The following is a 20,922-nucleotide window of genomic DNA, read 5'->3' as shown; positions in this document are numbered from 1 at the left end:
TTTCACATCCCATACAAAAGTTCAAATATTCAAGGAAGGGGAATCCGTACGGGTCCAGGCCTACACAGGTTAGGGCCGGATCAGTAAAATTATGGACCAATTGATACTCAAAGGGAAGTAAAAAATCATCCACATATGCACAGCAATCAGTCCCTAATTCAAAGAATTCACCAATTCCAATTCAGAGAACCCTAGGGTAAGAAAAGGGGCATAAAATTAGATATTTGAGTAATTTAGGGTTAGGTTTAGGGATTTTGGGTGAAAGCGGAGTGAAAGAGAGGAGAGAGACGAACCAGAGAAGTACTGCACGCGTGGACAACAACAATGGCTCAGACACACGTGTGTGTGATCCCAGCCGCAGGTGTGTGGGGCCCACTATTCAGAAAAAAGGCCACCTTGGCACTGGTCAACCAGGGATGGACTTCAAAACCCCCAAATCTTAGCTCGATCCGATGCATGGTTTGTGCGTGGTGTTCCGCCGAAGTTTTAGCCCTTCTGCAGGGCCAGATTCTGAAATTCTGTTGTGGAGAGGAGAATTGCTGCAATAGATGATTGATTCGAAGTGTAGATAATGGGGTGAGATGAGAAAAAGGGATGGTAGAAGATGGCGATGGATGAGGGCGAATCGGGATAGATGTGGCTTCGCATCATGGTAGTTAACCCTTCGATAGAGGGCTTCGCACCCAATTGGATTTCTCAACTCAGAGAGTAGAAAAACGCAGAATTTTTATTAAGCTTCAATGAATGAAAAGAACTACAAGGGGTGCCTATTTATAGGGAAAACCCTATACCCTAAAAACTCGCACCATGTGCGCAACCTATTACTTGGCGATGAAGTAAACTAAAATAAAAACCAAACAAAGAAATCTAAAGTGTTCACGATGTTCTAAATAATAACAATAAGCAAAACCTAAAATATGAAATCAATCCGACGAGTGGGCCACAATCATGAGATCCCATGATGGGCTTTTCTTGATTATCGGGCCCACCCTTTTGAACCAAAATTTCGTCTTCTAGCTAGGAGGCCCTCCCTGGACGTCGTTATCGATCCAGATCAACGGTGGGGCTTTCCTTCTTCTGGCGTACCAGCGTAGGGGTGGTGTGTGTGCACGTGTGGACGGCGTGCGCGAGATGTCCTCATCAATTCTCTCCAGCTGTGAAGATTTCGCCACTAGCGAAATAAAACTCCTGAACCGCTCCGAGATGTAAGGATGAAGTCTCTGAAGCTCCTCCTCAGCGAGCCACGTATTGGTTGAAGCTGGACGTGACTTCAACTTGACCAAGAACTTATGAAACCCGTCGTCCGACATTGAAACTATCTGATGGTCCATGATATCCTCTATTTCTCTGGGTGTGTAAAGGTTAGGTATGGTAGGTAGAGGTTGGGAAGAACGGTCGGGACGAGTAGGTATGGGAGGTAGAGGCTGAGAAAATGGGTCGGGACGAGTATGAATGGGACGTAGAGGCTGAGAAAATGAGTCTGGAGGGGGCTATGAATCAAGGGAAAGGTTTGGGGAATCAGGATGGTTAGGCGAAAGGCTGGACAATGTACCAATGACCCCCTTGAAATGCAACTAGATCTTCCACATTGAATGTGGAACTAATTCCCATGGAGGGTGGAAGATTTGCCACATATGTATTGAGACTGGTTCGTTTTATAATTTTGAATGGTCCAGCGCTATACGCGTGTAATTTTTGAATGGCTCCCTGAGGGTACCGCTCTGGCCTAATGCGGATCATCACAGTCCCTTACATTGAATTTCTTGAAACATTTATGTTGGTCTGCAGAAAGTGAGTAATGTTCATTACTAGTCATGATCTTCTGCCTGATTTTTTGATGTCGTGAATGAATGTGATGCGCAAAAGACTTTGCAGGCTTTGACGGCCTATGGGACAGTGACAGAAGGATAGGATCAATAGGTTTTGTAGGTTTATAACCAATAACGACTTCATAAGGACTGAGACCTGTGGACCTATCGACAGAACTATTAAATACAAACTCAGCTATAGGTATTACGGTGTCCCATGTTCTGGTGTGCTCTATATCCCTAATAGGGGGAGACTCCTCTGGTAGATCATCAGCAACAACATCACAAAACTCATCCACTACTGGAATGGCCTCAGTGGGTAACTCTACACCAGCCTCTGGTGCACTCTCTAGCCACGAGGCCGCACATGTTGTACCCCTCAAAATAATGGTCTTGATGTCCCTTATGGGGTGGGGGTACGGGCATTGTTATCAAATGCGATCGCATATGCGCATACTGTTGATCAAATCGCATGTGCCATGATGGCATATGTGATCCTGGCAAGTATGCCATGGCATACTTTTATATGCGATCGCATATGCGAGTATGTGACGCAGGGATGAACGTGATGAGGATAACTACCCCGAATCCACGGAGCTTCTCTGAACTCCTCACAGAGACTTCTCGAATCCACGAGGAAAGAAAGAAGAAAAATAGAAATAAATTCTAAGAAATTCGAAATTGATTAATTGATGACTAAAAATGAGTTCACAACCCTTTAAATAGGGGTACCAAGCAATGGGAAAGAAATCAGAATCAAACTACAACTAAAACTCCTAGAATCCACGACTTACTATAAATAGTAAACTTACTATTTATAGACGGTCGTGATGTCTACTAGTGCGCAAGGTTTTCGGCCAAAAATAGTAAGTGTCCTATTTGGCTTCACCAAACCGTTCCCCTAATTATTCTAAGCTCTTTTCACGTTGGACGCAACTCCTAAAGCCCAACGGATGAAGAGTTATAATCAAACTAAAACTTACTATTTATAGTAAAAACGAAATTAAAGCAGGGAAATGACCGTCAATCCAGGGGTTTTTCGCAATTCCGGGCTGCGCAACCCACGTAGCTGGGTTGGTTGGCTAAAGTAGCTCGTTCTACCCCAAAATCATATATTTTACGTCAGGTAACTCATTCCGGATTGCGAGATACGCCCGATCTAAGGTCCGACGGTCTGGATCACTTCTGTCATCGACCGGGCCTTTTCTGATCCATCTTGGCCATGAAACTGTCTGCGACCCGCTCTACATCAGTCTCCTCCACTTCAAAAGAGCTCGTCCTTGAGTTCTCATCCTTCGCTGGTTCATGATACTCGGTTAGGTCCGCGACGTTGAAAGTCCGTGAGATCGCCATGTCATCTGGAAGATCAACAACATAAGCGTTGTCATTGATCTTTCGAATGATTGGGACGGATCCAATCTTCTTATTTTTCAACTTATTGTACGTCCCAGTCGGAAATCTCTCTTTGCGCAGATGGACCATAACACGGTCGCCCACCTCGAACACTTTTTGTTGCCGGTGCTTGTCCGCTTGTTCCTTATACTTCTCGTTCGATGTATGTAGCTTGGTTTGCACTTCCGCATGGATGCCCATGATCTTGTCTGCCATATGTTCTGCTGCAATGCTCGTGCCTGGGTGCTTGGGCAGAGGGACCAAGTCAAGCGTGTAGCGAGGCACTCGTCCATAGATAATCTGGAACGGTGATTTTCCTGTCGAGCGGTTCACCATGTTATTGAATGCAAACTCTGCTTGAGACAAGGCCAAATCCCACTGCTTCGGTTTTTCTCCTGAAATACTGCGAAGGAGGTTTCCCAACGTGCGATTCACAACTTTGGTCTGTCCATCAGTCTATGGGTGGTAAGCACTGCTGAATTGAAGTCATGTATCGAATCGAGTCCACAAAGTCTGCCAAAAGTGGCTAATGAATTCGTATCACGATCAGAAGTGGTCTTGGGGACCCTGTGTAGCCGTACGACCTCCCTGAAGAATAGATTCGGCACGTGTGTTGCATCGAGGGTCTTCTTGCATGGGATAAAGTGTCTTGGAGAAACGATCTACCACCACGAACACCGAATCCACACCGCGTTGTGTTCGTGGGAGACCAAGCACGAAGTCCATTGATAAATCCTCCCAAGGACCGTCAGGCACAGGTAACGGGGTGTAGAGGCCCGTATTTTGATATTGTCCATTGGAGGTCCGACAAACATGACAACGTTGTACGGTTTTTCCTACATCACGTACTAATTATAGCCAGTAATACCGCTCTTTCACAAGAGCTCGAGTCTTGTCTCGCCCAAGGTGTCCACCGAGGCCACCTTCATGTAGCTCCTGAAGAATCTGCTCCCTCAGAGAACTTTGGGGGATGCACAATCGATTCCCTTTGAAGAGAAAATTGTCCTGTATATGAAGGTCACTAGGGTGACCTTCTTGGCACTTCACCCAAGAATCTTTAAAGTCCTCATCCTCGACATACAGCTCCTTGAGACAGTCGAAGCCGACCACCTTGTTGCTCATCGTAAAAAGTAGTGATGCACGACGGCTAAGTGCATCAGCCACCTTGTTCTGCTGCCCTGACTTGTGCTTCAGAACGAACGTGAATTCCTGTAAAAGCGCAACCCATCTAGCATGCACACGATTCACGTTAGTCTGACTATTAATAAACTTTAATGCTTGATGGTCAGTGTATAGAACAAACTCTCTTTGAATCAGATAATGCCGCCAATGTCGCAGCGCCTGAACAACTGCGTACAACTCAAGCTCATAAGTTGACCACTTCTTTGGGGCTTCGCTAAGCTTCTTGCTGTAGAAGGCTATCGGCCTGCCTTCCTGTGATAATACTCCCCCAATTCCAACGTATGAAGCGTTACACTCAACCTCAAACAATTTGTCGAAATTAGGAAGTACCAAGACTGGTGTTGTAGACAAACGATGCTTGATCTTATGAAAGCTTTTGTCAGCTTTATCGGTCCACTGGAACGGTCCTTTTTTCATGCAATCTGTTATAGGCGCAACTATGGTGCTAAAATCTCGCACAAATCAACGATAGAAGGTCGCCAACCCGTGAAAACTCCTCACATCATGAATGTTTGTCGGGATCTGCCACTCCCTAATAGCTCGCACCTTTTTATCGTCCACACGAATGCCTGTGGACGTTACAACAAATCCAAGAAACAACAGGCCGTCAGTTAAAAAAACTACACTTCTTCAAGTTGAGGTACAACTTGTTAATTTGTAGGACCTGTAGCAACTGCCTGAGATATTTCCTGTGCTCCGCCTCATCCTGACTATATATCAATATGTCATCAAAATACTCTACCACAAATCGGCCAGTGAACGGTTTTAGAACTCGATTCATTAGATACATAAAAGTACTTAGTGCGTTCGATAGGTCGAAGGGCATGACCAGCCACTCATACAACCCTTCCTTGGTCTTAAATGCCGTTTTCCACTCATCACCGGGTCGGATACGAATCTGATGGTACCCGCTCCTTAGATTTAGTTTAGAGAACACCTTGGCCCCTTCTAGCATATCGAGCATGTCGTTCAACTGTGGTATTAGGAACCGATACTTAATGGTAATTTTGTTGATTGCCCGACTGTCGATATACATGCGCCAGCTTTCATCTTTTTTTGGCGTTAATAATGCTGGTACGACACATGGGCTCATGCTCTCTCTCTCAAGAGACCCTTACGGATCAATTCCTCCACTTACCCCTAAAGTATCTCAAACTCCTTTGGACTCATCTGATAATGAGGGCGGTTGGGCAGGCTAGTCCCATGGACGAGGTCTATGTGATGTTGGATGTCCCTTATGGGGGCAATCCATCAGGTAAATCCTCAGGACAGACTTCTTTGAATTCATTTAGCAATAGTCTTAAACTTGGAGGGATGTTTGAGGGTTCCTCTTCCTCGCCCTTCACCACTACGGCGTATACCTCGCCGGTTTCCTTGGATTCCTCCATGAAATCCCGAATGGTCAAGAGGCAACTCCCTTCCACTTTAGAAGCTTCAGGGTGGTTCTCTAGTGCCATAGGGGCAAGGATTATTTTTCGACTATCCTTGACGAATATGTAGACATTATCTCGTCCCCGATGGGTCGCATTACGGTCCGACTGCCAGGGTCGACCGAGTAGCATATGACAAGCTTTCATGTCGACCACGTCACAAAGTATTTGATCCTTATAATTTTTGCTAATTGAAAACGAGATAGTGCATTGTTTAGTTACCTTGGTCTCATTCACCTTTTTTATTCAGCCAATTGAGTACAGGGAAGGATGCTTCATCGTTGGTAGCTGCAACTTGTCCACCATCACTCTTGAGACGATGTTCTCGCTACTACCACTGTTTATGATCACATCACAGACCTTTCCGTTGACAGTACACTGAGTACGAAATATATTGTATCGCTGTGGATGTAATTCCTTTTGTGGGGCATACAGTAATCGCCTCACAACTATAAATTCGCCACGATCCTCGCTCGTCACTTCATCGCCACCTGCTATTTCTTCAGTGGTTTGTTCATGTTCATCAAAGCCATGTTCTTCTGTGGCCTCATCTTCAGTGCCCCTTTCGTTTATAGTCAAGTGTACTGCGGGACGTTGAGGACAAGTGTTTGATAAGTGGCCTGGTTGGCCACAACGGTAACAATTGTTCGACCTTGGCCGAGCATAAGGATTTGGAATCCTACTCAGATCTGCTGTTGTGGGTGCTGCACGTTAAGGTCTGAATGAGCCGCTCCCCGTATCACAGTTTGCAGTTGTAGGAGGTTGAGGACGTTCTCCTACTGGATCATTTCCTCGTGCTAGCACTGGATTCTGCGTGGGACCCGTCATGGGGGGTCGAGTTGAAAGATATGGACGAGCAGGAGTTCTTGCAAGTTGTGTTTCTGCCCTACCCGCCAATTGAACTGCTTCATCCACGGTCCAGACTGGGTACATCTGAACTCGGTCCTAAATTGTCGGTCACAACCCACCTATAAATTGTGCAACCTTCTGTGATTCAGATTCTGACAGATCGTTTCGTGTAGCCAACCATTGGAATTCTTCAGTGTAATCTGTGACGGTTTGATTTTCTTGTCAGCAATTTTGATATTGCTGGAATAATATCTGCTCATAATCACTGCGGAGAAATCGTGATCGAAGAAGACGTCTCATCCGTGGCCATGATGAGATGGGAGTCTTGTTCTGACGGGCTTGTGAGAGTTATAATTGTTCCTACCATGCAGAAGCGCTAGATTTTAATTTAAACGCTACCAATTTTATCCTTTTATGATCTGACACGTCTATATGATCAAAATATCTCTTTACTTCGCTAGCCAATCGATAAAATCTTTTATACGTAATAAACCGTTAAAACTAGGAAGTTCAGCCTTACCTCGATAGTCTCTTTCAGCACAATCTAGATGATCACCTCCATGGATTGGTCATCGGGCAAAACCCTCATTAAGGTCCTCGTCGCTAGAACTTGAATCATCTGGTGCAGCCCTATGGTTTGCCACTGGTAGTGCTCTACGAAAATCGGGATTGTGTCGTACAGTAACCATGGGTGGTGAAGCAACCAAAGGTGGTGGAGCACCGCCTAGGGCTCGGGGCGGAAGTAGCGCATCCGCAAGACGGTCGAGAGTTGCCTGCAGCCCTTGCATGGTCAACTGACTCTCCCGGTGGAAAGCTTCCATTCTTTCTGAAAGATAACGAATCCCTGGATCACCGTCCACAGGATTTTAATTCATACCTTCGTTGTTTGCCATCGGCCCGAGGGGAATCCTCGCTCTGATACCAATTGACGCAGGGATGAACGTGATGAGGATAATTACTCCGAATCCACGGAGCTTCTCTGAACTCCTCACAGAGACTTCTCGAATCCACGAGGAAAGAAAGCAGAAAAATAGAAATAAATTCTAAGAAATTCGAAATTGATTAATTGATAACTAAAAACAAGTTCACAACCCTTTAAATAGGGGTACCAAGCAATGGGAAAGAAATCAGAATCAAACTACAACTAAAACTCCTAGAATCCGCGACTTACTATAAATAGTAAACTTACTATTTATAAACAGTCGTGATGTCTACTAGTGCGCAAGGTTTTCGGCCAAAAATAGTAAGTGTCCTATTTGGCTTCACCAAACCGTTCCCCTAATTATTCTAAGCTCTTTTCACGTTGGACGCAACTCCTAAAGCCCGAGGGATGAAGAGTTATAATCAAACTAAAACTTACTATTTATAGTAAAAACGAAATTAAAGCAGGGAAACGACCGTCGATCCAGGGGTTTTTCGCAATTCCAGGATGCATAACCCGGCATAGTTGGGTTGATTGGCTAAAGTAGCTCGTTCTACCCCAAAATCATATATTTTACGTTAGGTAACTCATTCCAGATTGCGAGATACACCCGATTTAAGGTCCGACGGTCCGGATCACTTCTGTCGTCGACCGGGCCTTCTCTTATCCATCTTGGCCATGAAACTGTCTGCGACCCGCTCTACATCAGTATGCGATCAAATACTGCATATGCGATCGCATATTTCCTAATAGCCAAGAGCAGAAGATTTTTTTTATATTTTTTTATTTTTTCAAATTGGAGAAATTTTGTCTATAATTAGGCACTCAGATTCCCTCCATTTTCACTATTCTTTACTCCAAAGCTCTAAATCACTTACTCTTTCTCTCTTACACCTCTTTCTTTCTTACTCTAATCTCTCTACAATTATTTCAATTATGTTTATTTTTTGTATTTTATAAGTTGTGCTTACTTTTTGTAAATTAAGTTGTAAGTTATAACTTGTAAGTTGTTTCAAGTTATCCATTTATCACTAAAATTTCTTTGTTCGAAGTTTATAATAATTAGTTATCTTTTAATGTAGCTTGTTGATTGTTTTGTTAAAATTTATATAATATAATATAAGTAATTAAATATATCACTTAATGAAACACTCAAACTATAATGAAATAAGTAAAATAACCCAATCCAATCATGTGTACTAATTAGATGAATTTTAAGTTTTTTTTTTTTTGAAAAAAAATATGCCATGGCATATGCGATTGGGCGATCGCATATGCGAACAGCATATGCTGATCGCATGCAATCGCATATGCAATTTGACAACATTGGGTACGGGTGCACGCCCATGACTGATTCCTTGGCCACCTCCATTCATTGGTCTATCCTCTCGGCCACCTGCCTGAGATTGACCATCTTCCCTAATGGTAGGGTTTGTCCTGAGGGAGGCCTCTATTTGGTCAAGGCGTTGATCTATGCATTGTTCCAAGCACTTACCCTAAGACTCGATCTGCTGGGATAGCTTGTTTAGTGACTCTAGCAGTTGTTCCATGTTTAGTGTAGTGTGCTAGCCAAAACCATGACCCGTACGTGTGGGCGTACAACTTGCTAACTCCACCTAAGGACTTTCTACGATGACTATATTGGACTAAATGATCCTATGAGACTCTATATGAGGGAAACTACGCAGTGCTACTAAAATCCAGCAATATAGTTGTCAAATTAAAGGAATAACAGAAAGTTACAGTAATGTAAATTGCTAACTTCCTGCTAACAGAAATTTCAACAACTAATATCAGGGATTACAGACTCCTAAAAGCTACATGTGATGGACTGGATGCATGAAGGACTCAAACAAACTAACCCTAAACAAGTAATGTATTCCCTTATAAGAACCCTAAGGGCCAGTTTGGGCGGTGGAATTAGAAGGGATTAGGTGGGATGGGATTCAAAAAACATAATTATTGCCCATGGCAGGGATTGTCCCCTGTTGCCATGGGATAAGATTAATGCCATGCTTTGTTGATAATACGGTGGTACATTGAATGGATATACCTACCATCATTTGAAATTAATGAGAATAACACACACGTGTTATATCTAAACCGTTCATTTGTTTCGTAACCTCATTTTTAGGGCATGGGCCTAAAAATGAGGTAGATCCAAAACTTATGCGGCCCCAAAGAAGTTTTCAACGGTAAGTATTCAATCCCCGTTGCTTTCTATGGTGGGGTCCACTTGAGCTTTAGATTTACCTGATTTTTGGGCCCATGCTCTAAAATAATCTCGATAAATGGGTGGACAGTGTGGATATAGCCCACACATCATGGTGGGACCTACACAACATGTTAACATTGAGTGAAATTGGCACGGGACCCAATGCAATTCCATTTAATGTAATTCCAAGCTTTTCCTTTCTTCCCAAACATGGAGTGGAATTGGCACAGAACTAGATGAACCCCATCCCACCTAATCCCTTCTAATCCCACCGCCCAAACAGGCCCTAAGCTTTGATACCAAATTTGATGCAGGACATGAAATTTAAATATGATATGCAAGATCTCAGGCTTTAGATTATACTAATTCAGAAACAATCATATAAAATTCCACATCCCACGCAAAAGTTCAAACATTCAAGCAAGGGGAATCTGTATGGGCCCAGGCCTACACAGGTTAGGGTTGGATCAGTAAAATTATGGACCAATCGATACTCAAAGGGAAGTGAAAAATCATCCACACATGCACAACAATCAGTCCATAATCCAAGGGATTCACCAATTCCAATTCGGAGAACCCAGGGTAAGAAAAGGGGCATAAAATTAGAGATTTGAGTAATTTGGGATTAGGTTTAGAGATTTTAAGTGAAAGCGGAGTGAAAGAGAGGAGAGAGACGAACTAAAGAAGTACCGCATGCGTGGACAACAACAATGGTTCAGACGCATGTGCGTGTGATCCTGACCGCACGTGTGCGGGACCCACTGAAAAAAGGCCACCTTGGCCCTCGTCAGCCAGGGATGGACTCCAAAACCTCTAAATCTTATCTCGATCCGATGTACGGTTTGTGCGTGGTGCTCCGCCAAAGTTTCAGCCCTCCCGTAAAGTCAGATTCTGAAATTCTGCTGTGGGGAGGAGAATTATTGCAATAGATGATTGATTTGAAGTGTAGATGATGGGGTGAGATGAGAAGAAGGGATGGTAGAAGATGGCGATGGATGAGGGCGAATCGGGATAGATGTGGCTTCGCACCACTGTAGTTAACCCTTCGATGAAGGAAGGGCTTCGCACCCAATTGGATTTCTCAACTTAGAGAGTAAAAAAACGCAGAATTTTTATTACGCTTCAATGAATGAAAAGAACTAAAAGGGGTACTTATTTATAGGGAAAACCCTATACCCCAAAAACTTGCACCATGTGCGCAACCTATTACTTGGCGATGAAGTAAACTAAAATAAAAACTAAACAAAGAAATCTAAAGCGTTCACGATGTTCTAAATAATAACAATAAGCAAAACCTAAAATATGAAATCAATCCGACGAGTGGGCCACGATCATGAGATCCCATGATGGGCTTTTTTTAACTATCGAGCCCACCCTTTTGAACCAAAACTTCGTCTTCTAACTAGAAGACCCTCCCTAGATGGCGTTATCGATCCAGATCGACGGTGGGGCCCTCCTTTTGGCGTACGAGCGTGGGGGGGTGGTGTGCGTGCACGTGTGGACGGCGTGCGCGGGATGTCCCCATCATGAACTATACAAGAAAATGACAAATAAGCAATATAATATGATCATACCACCATTGTTTGTTCATCATGGATGTGATGCGTCATTGGTGGCAGGGAAAATAAGCAATATTACTGCAGAACTTTGTATCTTAGCAAATAAGATTAGCATGGATCACCACTAGCAAGAAGTCATGAAGTCAAGATTTGGGCCGTGCAAGAACAAGTCACACCGGTAAAGGTTAATGAAAATGCAAACAAATGATGATCATCTATGTCTACAAAAGCAAACTCAAGAAAACAAGATGAAAGAAAAATTATGTTTGCCCAAAATAAATGTGAACTGGCCCTAGATGAGTCTTTTGAAGTTGCAGGACGATTCAAAGTAGAGAAAGGCATCAAAAGAGGAAGGAAAGGTTGATATAGTCAAGTGAAACTGATGTAACAAAATGGTGTGGAGCAGGGACACCATGTTTGTCAAACATGAAGGTGCGCCAAAATAGCGTCAAAATGCAGTTCTCATAGACTTGAAGTTGGCTGTGTGATACTCGGGGGGCCACCATAAAAAAGCAGCATCACAAAGTCGCAATGAGTTGAGATTCAAATAACAGCAGAATTAAACAATTATTGATCTGGGTCTCTATTCATGGCTCAGTGGTAGACACTGTGTTTCAGCACTGAGGGTATGGGTTCGATAACCCATGTGGTGTGTGGGTGTGAAAGTGTGTGTATTGACCATTAAAAAAAAAAAAAAAAAAAACAATTATTGGACTTAAAAGATTCCTGAATTGTTCAAAAGGTACTAAGCTTTGAAGCTACAGCAGCACATGTGCCAAGAACTATGACTTATAGAATGGCCAATTTCAGTAACTCACCACTGGAGAACAGACAGCACGTTAGGCACACAGAATAAAAACATAGAATTAGTATAAAGGAGGGATGAAGCAAGCAATGCAACTTACAGCAAGTTTTGAAGTAGCCTTAAGTTGATTTATTAGAAGTGGAACTGTAGCAGTTCGAATCACAATGGTTGTTAGAGCAATGGCTGCCCACCTGAAATAAAGATACTATAACTTAAGAGGACACGGAGGTATCAAACTAATCTGCCAGTCCCTATGGCAATATGTAACCCTCATATTTTGATAGCAATGGATTTTTTTTTAAATTTTTTTTTGAAAGATGGATAGCAATTGAAAACATTTAATATAAGACAAAGCACTGCAAATTTCAAATAGATTCTTTTTTGAGTGGTAATAAATTTTTTTGAGGGATAAAGACCAAATACCCCTCTGCTCCTGTTTTGTGGACCAACAGTTCCCTCTCCATGTTTTGATTCCAGCAAGGACCCTTGTTTCATAAATCCCTCCTTAGACACCCCCCACGTTAGACAAACCATTATTGCCATTAGTGTTTTTTTTTTTCTTGCCCTCAGCATTTTATTAATCAATTAAAGCAACAATATCCTAAAAACAAAGAACAATCATTTTGTATCCCACATTCCTTTTTTACCATGTTTGAAGTTTTCTCTCTTTCCCCCCTCTTCCTCACTCCATATTTCTTCTTGGGGATTTCTACCGCAAAATTCCTTCCAATTTTACCAAATACTGCTTTTGATGGATAAAATGACCAAAATGCCATTTTTCCTTTTAAAAAAATGGTAACATCAAGAATTGTGGGCCCCACATCTTATACGTATGGCATCTAAACTGTCCAACAAATGTAACCCATCATGGTAATTAGATGAACCAAAAAAATGGATGATCCAATCATATGGTGGCCACACCATATAAAAACAATGTACAAGACCCAAAAATATTTATATTCATGTTTAGCTCATCTGATGATTTGATTGGCCAGATTTTTGGTTTGCTTGATCATCACGATGGGCTTCGTATGTTGGACCAGTTGGATGTCATACACATGACATGTGGGCCCAACAATTCTCAACTTCACTACGTTTTTAAAGAGAATGATGGAGGCCATTTTGGTAGTTTCTCCCCTCAACGCAATTGAATGGTTATAGTGCTCTCTCTCTCTCTCTCTCTCTCTCTCTCTCTCTCTCTCTCTCTCTCTCTCTCTCACACACACACACACACACACACAGGGAGAAACCACACGTGGTGTGCATGTGGGTAATCCAATCCATCCATTTAGGTGGTACCACCATGAAAGTGCCAATAACACGTCCACTCATTAGCCCTCAAGGAGTACCTTGATGTTACTAGTGTTTGAAGTAACGGCGCTACAAGGTTTGTTGGGCAGAGATATGAAAACAATATTGATATCGCCGATAACTAGAAATGTGAGGAAACATTGGGGAAAATGGTGGAGTTTTTTAGTGTCATGAGATGCTAAAATACACATATTTTAGGAATTAAAAAATGCCAAAACAAATGCATACATAATAAGTTTACATTTAATGGGGGCCTAAAAGCATATGTTATTATAAGAAATCAGTCCAACCATCCCATCAATCCATCCAACTATCTAACCTTCCATTCAAACATCTCTTGATATTTGAAAATATCGACAACACACGATATTTCGCCGAGAAATCATGAACTGGAAAGAAAACCAAAAAAGAAAAAGAAAAAAAGGTGGTCTTGATATCCCCCATGTTGCAATAATGATCATATCATGATATTATCGTCAACAATTTGAACACTACATACAATAATGCACCCAAAAAAATTATGAAATAATGTTTTTTCAATAAACAGATTCTTCGCGATATCAATACATTGGCGATATTATCGAAATACTGTCAATATAGTGGTGATACAAGCAACACCTACAATTTACACAGTCGAAAATATTGGCAATACTTCACGATACATCGTTGATTCCTAGAATTTATTATACTACTAGTGTTATCAGTATCGCCAAGTTGGAGATAATATCGGGGATACTCCAAATAATGGTTGAATTCGAGATCTTTTACGATTTTTTAAGAAAATTTTGAAGTCTAGGAGAATCACTTAATAGTTGAGGTATGTGCAGGAGACTTTAATAATTTTCCTTTCTCTGCAGCTAATGCTGACGTTGATATTACCGGAGAATCTTTTTACTGAAGCTGGAGCTTATGTGTCTTGGATGAATTGGAGCTGAACAATGCTTCCGTTAAAGTGGCAATTTCTTTGAGAAGTTCTTTTGATGCTTTAAAAATGTGAATTTTACCTTAAGATTAAAATGTTTCACTTCAAGGGATATAAGATTGGAGGGTTCTTCATTATTACCCTCTTCTAGAGAGAGACTATTTTCGTATCCTTCTCTTGAGGAATTATTTTTAAAAAAAATTTCAAAGGACTCATGATGAAGAGCCATTTGAAATAAAAATATTAAAATTGTTTATTGACAAAAACCAATTCATTTCTTTAGTTGGTAAATACGAACCTTCTTGCAATAATAATTCCTCAAGAGAAGGATCTGAGGGCAATCTCTCTCTAGAAGGGCTCCTTCAATCTTATCCCTTGAAGTGAGATATTTTAATCGTAAGGTAAAATTCACCTTTTCAAAGCATCAAAAGAACTTCTCGAAGAAATCGTCACTTTAGCAGAAGCATTATTTGACTCCAACTCGTCTAAGACATGTAAGCTCCAACTTCAGTAAAAAGATTCTCCATCAATGTCAACGTCAACATTAGCCACAGAGAAAGGGCAATTATTAAAGTTTCCCGCAGATGACTCAACTATTGAGGGATTCTCCTGAAATTCAAAGTTTTCTTTTAAAAAAAAAAAAAACATAAAGATTCAACAGGTCCTCAAATAAGAAGGCAAATCTTGCGGACTACATTGCCTCTCAAATCTGCCTCTTCTGCCTATAAAGGTGGTCTCTCCATCTACAAGAGTGGAGAGGGATAGAAAAATTTCCTAATTCCAGTGTGAGGTTGTTTGAGAGTTTGTGTGGGTGTGAGTGTGAGTTAATAATGATAATAATAATAATTTCTAGTCACATTGTGAATGCCAAGATTGGCAAAGCTCATATATTCCAAATAGAAGTAAATGAAACAAAGGGAGAGTTACCAATTTTATTTTTTTTTCAGAAGTGAAGAGTTACCAATTTAAGCCAGTAAAAGAATGAATGCCATCAATAAGATACTGCAACGCGGCAACAGGGAAGAATGAATCTGCTGCTGCAATGGCAACTTCACTAGCGACAGGGGCTTGCGTGGCCGCTCCTTCCACACTTTTCTCCACAAGGATGTCAGCAACATCACTCATGTATTCAATTTTATCCAAAACATCTCGGATTGTGCTCGACGAATAGCTACAAAAAGAGGTTCCAAGACCCAGATGATAAGTGGGGGCAAAACCTACTCTGCCTTGAAACATCGAACTGAATCTAGCAGTGGCACTGTTGAGATCCTTGTAGAATTTGTGTCCTGTGAGGTGACTTGTTTGAGGTTCAGATGCATTTGAGGGGGGACGGTCGTGTTTATCGCCATCGTCATGTAGAAGAGGGTGAATAAAAGATGGGTGGAACCGTTGCGTGAGAAGGGAAAATCTGGAGGAGATGCTGTGCCTGCAACCCATCAATGTCGAAAAGGAAGTCATAAATAAATGTTCACTACACAAGGGTGCATTTGAGCAATCCGCTCAACAAGTTGCAATTATCTAATTAAATATAGAGGACATGACCAAAATGAAGGTGTGGACATTGTAGTCCGTATCTAGGACCAGTTCTTAATTCCAGATCCATGCATTTTGAGCTGGACTTTTAATCAGTTAAACAGAGGTGGGGCCATTTTATACATATCAAAGACCAAACCTTGATGGCAATTCAATGTTTCGAACCGGGGGCTTGAAATTATCTGAACTGCTATGTGAGTGCAGCAAATTTTGGGGTGTGTTTTGCTAGACAATCAAACAGAATTCAAACTATTCAAGTCTAAAATAGTGGAAATAAGCATATCGTAATTCTGTCCTTATAAGAGAGTGTTTTTACCGGTTTCATTTTGGACTTGAATTCAAACAATTCAAGTCCAAAATGAAGGTGTGGACATTTTAGTCCGTATCTAGGACCAGTTCTTAATTCCAGATCCATGCATTTTGAGCTGGACTTTTAATCAGTTAAACAGAGGTGGGGCCATTTTATACATATCAAAGACCAAACCTTGATGGCAATTCAATGTTTCGAACCGGGGGCTTGAAATTATCTGAACTGCTATGTGAGTGCAGCAAATTTTGGGGTGTGTTTTGCTAGACAATCAAACAGAATTCAAACTATTCAAGTCTAAAATAGTGGAAATAAGCATATCGTAATTCTGTCCTTATAAGAGAGTGTTTTTACCGGTTTCATTTTGGACTTGAATTCAAACAATTCAAGTCCAAAATGAAGGTGTGGACATTTTAGTCCGTATCTAGGACCAGTTCTTAATTCCAGATCCATGCATTTTGAGCTGGACTTTTAATCAGTTAAACAGAGGTGGGGCCATTTTATACATATCAAAGACCAAACCTTGATGACAATTCAATGTTTCGAACCGGGGGCTTGAAATTATCTGAACTGCTGTGTGAGTGCAGCAAATTTTGGGGTGTGTTTTGCTACACAATCAAACAGAATTCAAACTATTCAAGTCTAAAATAGTGGAAATAGGCATATCGTAATTCTGTCCTTATAAGAGAGTGTTTTTACCGGTTTCATTTTGGACTTGAATTCAAACAATTCAAGTCCAAAATGAAGGTGTGGACATTTTAGTCCGTATCTAGGACCAGTTCTTAATTCCAGATCCATGCATTTTGAGCTGGACTTTTAATCAGTTAAACAGAGGTGGGGCCATTTTATACATATCAAAGACCAAACCTTGATGGCAATTCAATGTTTCAGACCGGGGGCTTGAAATTATCTGAACTGCTATGTGAGTGCAGCAAATTTTGGGGTGTGTTTTGCTAGACAATCAAACAGAATTCAAACTATTCAAGTCTAAAATAGTGGAAATAAGCATATCGTAATTCTGTCCTTATAAGAGAGTGTTTTTACCGGTTTCATTTTGGACTTGAATTCAAACAATTCAAGTCCAAAATGAAGGTGTGGACATTTTAGTCCGTATCTAGGACCAGTTCTTAATTCCAGATCCATGCATTTTGAGCTGGACTTTTAATCAGTTAAACAGAGGTGGGGCCATTTTATACATATCAAAGACCAAACCTTGATGGCAATTCAATGTTTCGAACCGGGGGCTTGAAATTATCTGAACTGCTATGTGAGTGCAGCAAATTTTGGGGTGTGTTTTGCTAGACAATCAAACAGAATTCAAACTATTCAAGTCTAAAATAGTGGAAATAAGCATATCGTAATTCTGTCCTTATAAGAGAGTGTTTTTACCGGTTTCATTTTGGACTTGAATTCAAACAATTCAAGTCCAAAATGAAGGTGTGGACATTTTAGTCCGTATCTAGGACCAGTTCTTAATTCCAGATCCATGCATTTTGAGCTGGACTTTTAATAAGTTAAACAGAGGTGGGGCCATTTTATACATATCAAAGACCAAACCTTGATGACAATTCAATGTTTCGAACCGGGGGCTTGAAATTATCTGAACTGCTGTGTGAGTGCAGCAAATTTTGGGGTGTGTTTTGCTACACAATCAAACAGAATTCAAACTATTCAAGTCTAAAATAGTGGAAATAAGCATATCGTAATTCTGTCCTTATAAGAGAGTGTTTTTACCGGTTTCATTTTGGACTTGAATTCAAACAATTCAAGTCCAAAATGAAGGTGTGGACATTTTAGTCCGTATCTAGGACCAGTTCTTAATTCCAGATCCATGCATTTTGAGCTGGACTTTTAATCAGTTAAACAGAGGTGGGGCCATTTTATACATATCAAAGACCAAACCTTGATGACAATTCAATGTTTCGAACCGGGGGCTTGAAATTATCTGAACTGCTGTGTGAGTGCAGCAAATTTTGGGGTGTGTTTTGCTACACAATCAAACAGAATTCAAACTATTCAAGTCTAAAATAGTGGAAATAAGCATATCGTAATTCTGTCCTTATAAGAGAGTGTTTTTACCGGTTTCATTTTGGACTTGAATTCAAACAATTCAAGTCCAAAATGAAGGTGTGGACATTTTAGTCCGTATCTAGGACCAGTTCTTAATTCCAGATCCATGCATTTTGAGCTGGACTTTTAATCAGTTAAACAGAGGTGGGGCCATTTTATACATATCAAAGACCAAACCTTGATGGCAATTCAATGTTTCAGACCGGGGGCTTGAAATTATCTGAACTGCTGTGTGAGTGCAGCAAATTTTGGGGTGTGTTTTGCTACACAATCAAACAGAATTCAAACTATTCAAGTCTAAAATAGTGGAAATAAGCATATCGTAATTCTGTCCTTATAAGAGGGTATTTTTACCGGTTTCACTGTAAGACAGATTAAGGGACTGAGCTCCTAATTGCAATTGCATTACTTCCAAGTTGGACTTGAAAGACACCTAATTGCAGTTTGAGCCTTACTTATTACAAAAATGAGGGAATGTCATTAATTTTGTCATTTCGGCTGGACCAAACTGAACTTTCAAAAATTCAATTATCTTGTGCATCTAAGCACCAGCCCTCATCGTTTCCACTTTATCGAGCTGGATTGTTCCAATTCAATTCAATTGAACATCCAAACCCAGGAGCCTAAAACTACAATTTTCTTTTAAGATGCTCTTGAATATCGGATCCAACACAACCCCAGTTTATATTCTGATAGTGATAGGAAGTGTCCCTAACCCAAGTAAAATGATCTCTACTGGAATAATCAACAACCAAACAAATCCCAATACCCAGAGATATCAATGGGGCAGCTGGCCCGTCGGACTCCCAGGCCAAGCCTGCCTCGGGCCATGCTTGGGTTTAACCTATACGTCCACGGGCCCAGCTTAGGCCTGACTTTTGGGTCCGAAAAATAAAGTCTGGGTTTAGATTTCACAACATTTTGTATTCAAGACCTGGCCCAAGCCCTAATTGATGCCCGTTCACATCTGAAATGGGCCAGACCCAGGCGTAACTATCATGCCCATAGGTCTGTCCGGGCAAGTGGTGCTCGGGCTGACCTTAGCCCAGCCTGTTGACAGCCCAAGCCCTACTGATACCCGGAACGAAGTAATCTGGGGTTGCATTCGTGAATTATCGCAATAAAACTGTGCATCCAAACGCTATGATCGATATGAGTCGAGATAACTGTCAGTACGAAGAATCATTTGCAATTGAAACGAAAGAACATATAAACGATCTTCAAAGTTTCAAAAGTTAGTAGAATCACACATGGATGGAAATATGGAAATCTGATATTGAAATTTTCAATTTCAGTAGAATTTTCGGACTAGAAAATCCGTGATATGAAGAAATTGAAATCGGAGAGAGAGAGAGAGAGAGAGAGAGAGAGAGAGAGATCTTATAGACCTGTACATCGAATCAATCGAGTATTTCAGAAGGAAAGAACTAAAACCCTAGCACTGTAACTGGTAAAACCTCTCTCCCTGGAGGAACGAAAGGCTATGGAAATGACAGCCCGCGGGACACGCAATACTTTGGAAGCGGATTGGCTGGTGTACCTCACACCAGCCTGCTGTATTGACGTCAGGAAGTTATGTTGGACTGATCATGAAGTAGTGTTATATCCAAACCGTTCGCCCATTTGGCGAGCTCGTCTTAAGGCTTGAGACGAAAAATAAGACAGATATAACTATCAAGTAGATCACACTACAAAAAGCAGTGGGAGATTCAACGTATGCCAATGAAACCCTTTTTAGGGCTACAGAAGTTTTGGATCAATATGAAATTTGTTTTTCCTCTTCATCCAGGTTTTTGTGATCTTATGAACAGATTGGATGAAAAATAAACGTTATGGTGGGCCTTATGAATTTTTTAACGGTGAAAATCATTATCTCCGCTGCTATTTGTGGTGTGGTCCATATGGCCTTTGGATACTATTAAATTTTTTGATAATGCTCTAAAATGATCTCTAAAAATATATGAACGGTGTAGATATAATAAATACATAACTGTGGGGCCCATGTAGCTTTGATCTCCTTTGGACCGTTCACACTTACTGTACGTCTGTACCGTGTTGGTGATCAGCACCGTTCATCAGGTGTCGCCACTTATTATTATTATTATTATTATTGTTTAGCCGTCTATTTATTTATTTTCCATGACAGAGACGAATTGGCGTTCGGACGTTGCAGCTAACGGTTCCGAACGGGTTGATGATTGGGCTCACGTAGAATGGACGGTGAAAGCTCCCTAAACTAAAATTTCGAGGGTATGCTGAAGGGAAGGGGATTGCTACCGGACAGTGCTATGCTGGCCCCACCATGAGATACGTGTTTCAGCCACGCCGTCCATCTCTTTTTTTAGATCATTTCAGGACATGAGCCAAAAAATGAAATATATCCAAATTTCAAGTGGACCACACCACAAGAAAACATTGGTGATCGGACGCCCATCATTAAAAACTTCCTAGGGCCTACTGTAATGTTTATTTTTCCATCCAGAATGTTGATTGGTTAATAAAGGACCTGGACGGACGAAGGTAAAACAAAAATATCAGCTTCATTTAAAACATTTATGGCCAAGAAGTTTTTAATGGTAAGCGTTGAATCACCACTGTTCTGTGTGGTGTGGTCCAT

General features: G+C 41.2%; 1 protein-coding gene across 2 annotated transcripts in view; it reads right to left on the bottom strand.

Annotated features, from left to right (window-relative positions):
* The window catches only part of LOC131241234 (mitochondrial inner membrane protein OXA1-like), a 37,138-nt gene extending 17,316 nt beyond the window's left edge, over positions 1-19,822 (bottom strand). The window contains exons 1-3 of one of the 2 annotated variants that reach the window (XM_058239973.1): positions 19,694-19,822; positions 15,357-15,821; positions 12,263-12,353 (exon numbers count right to left, since the gene is read on the bottom strand). In XM_058239973.1, the coding sequence (XP_058095956.1) occupies positions 12,263-12,353; positions 15,357-15,821; positions 19,694-19,701 (564 nt within the window). In that variant the 5' untranslated portion in view covers positions 19,702-19,822. Of the gene's footprint in view, positions 1-12,262; positions 12,354-15,356; positions 15,848-19,693 lie in introns of those variants that run through there. The other variant, XM_058239972.1, reaches the window with a different exon arrangement.
* Positions 19,823-20,922: the final 1,100 nt, after the last annotated feature.

The sequence above is a fragment of the Magnolia sinica genome, chromosome 3 (assembly GCF_029962835.1).
Source record: "Magnolia sinica isolate HGM2019 chromosome 3, MsV1, whole genome shotgun sequence".
Classification (NCBI taxonomy): Eukaryota; Viridiplantae; Streptophyta; class Magnoliopsida; order Magnoliales; family Magnoliaceae; genus Magnolia; species Magnolia sinica.
This window is presented reverse-complemented; position numbering and strand designations above follow the sequence as displayed.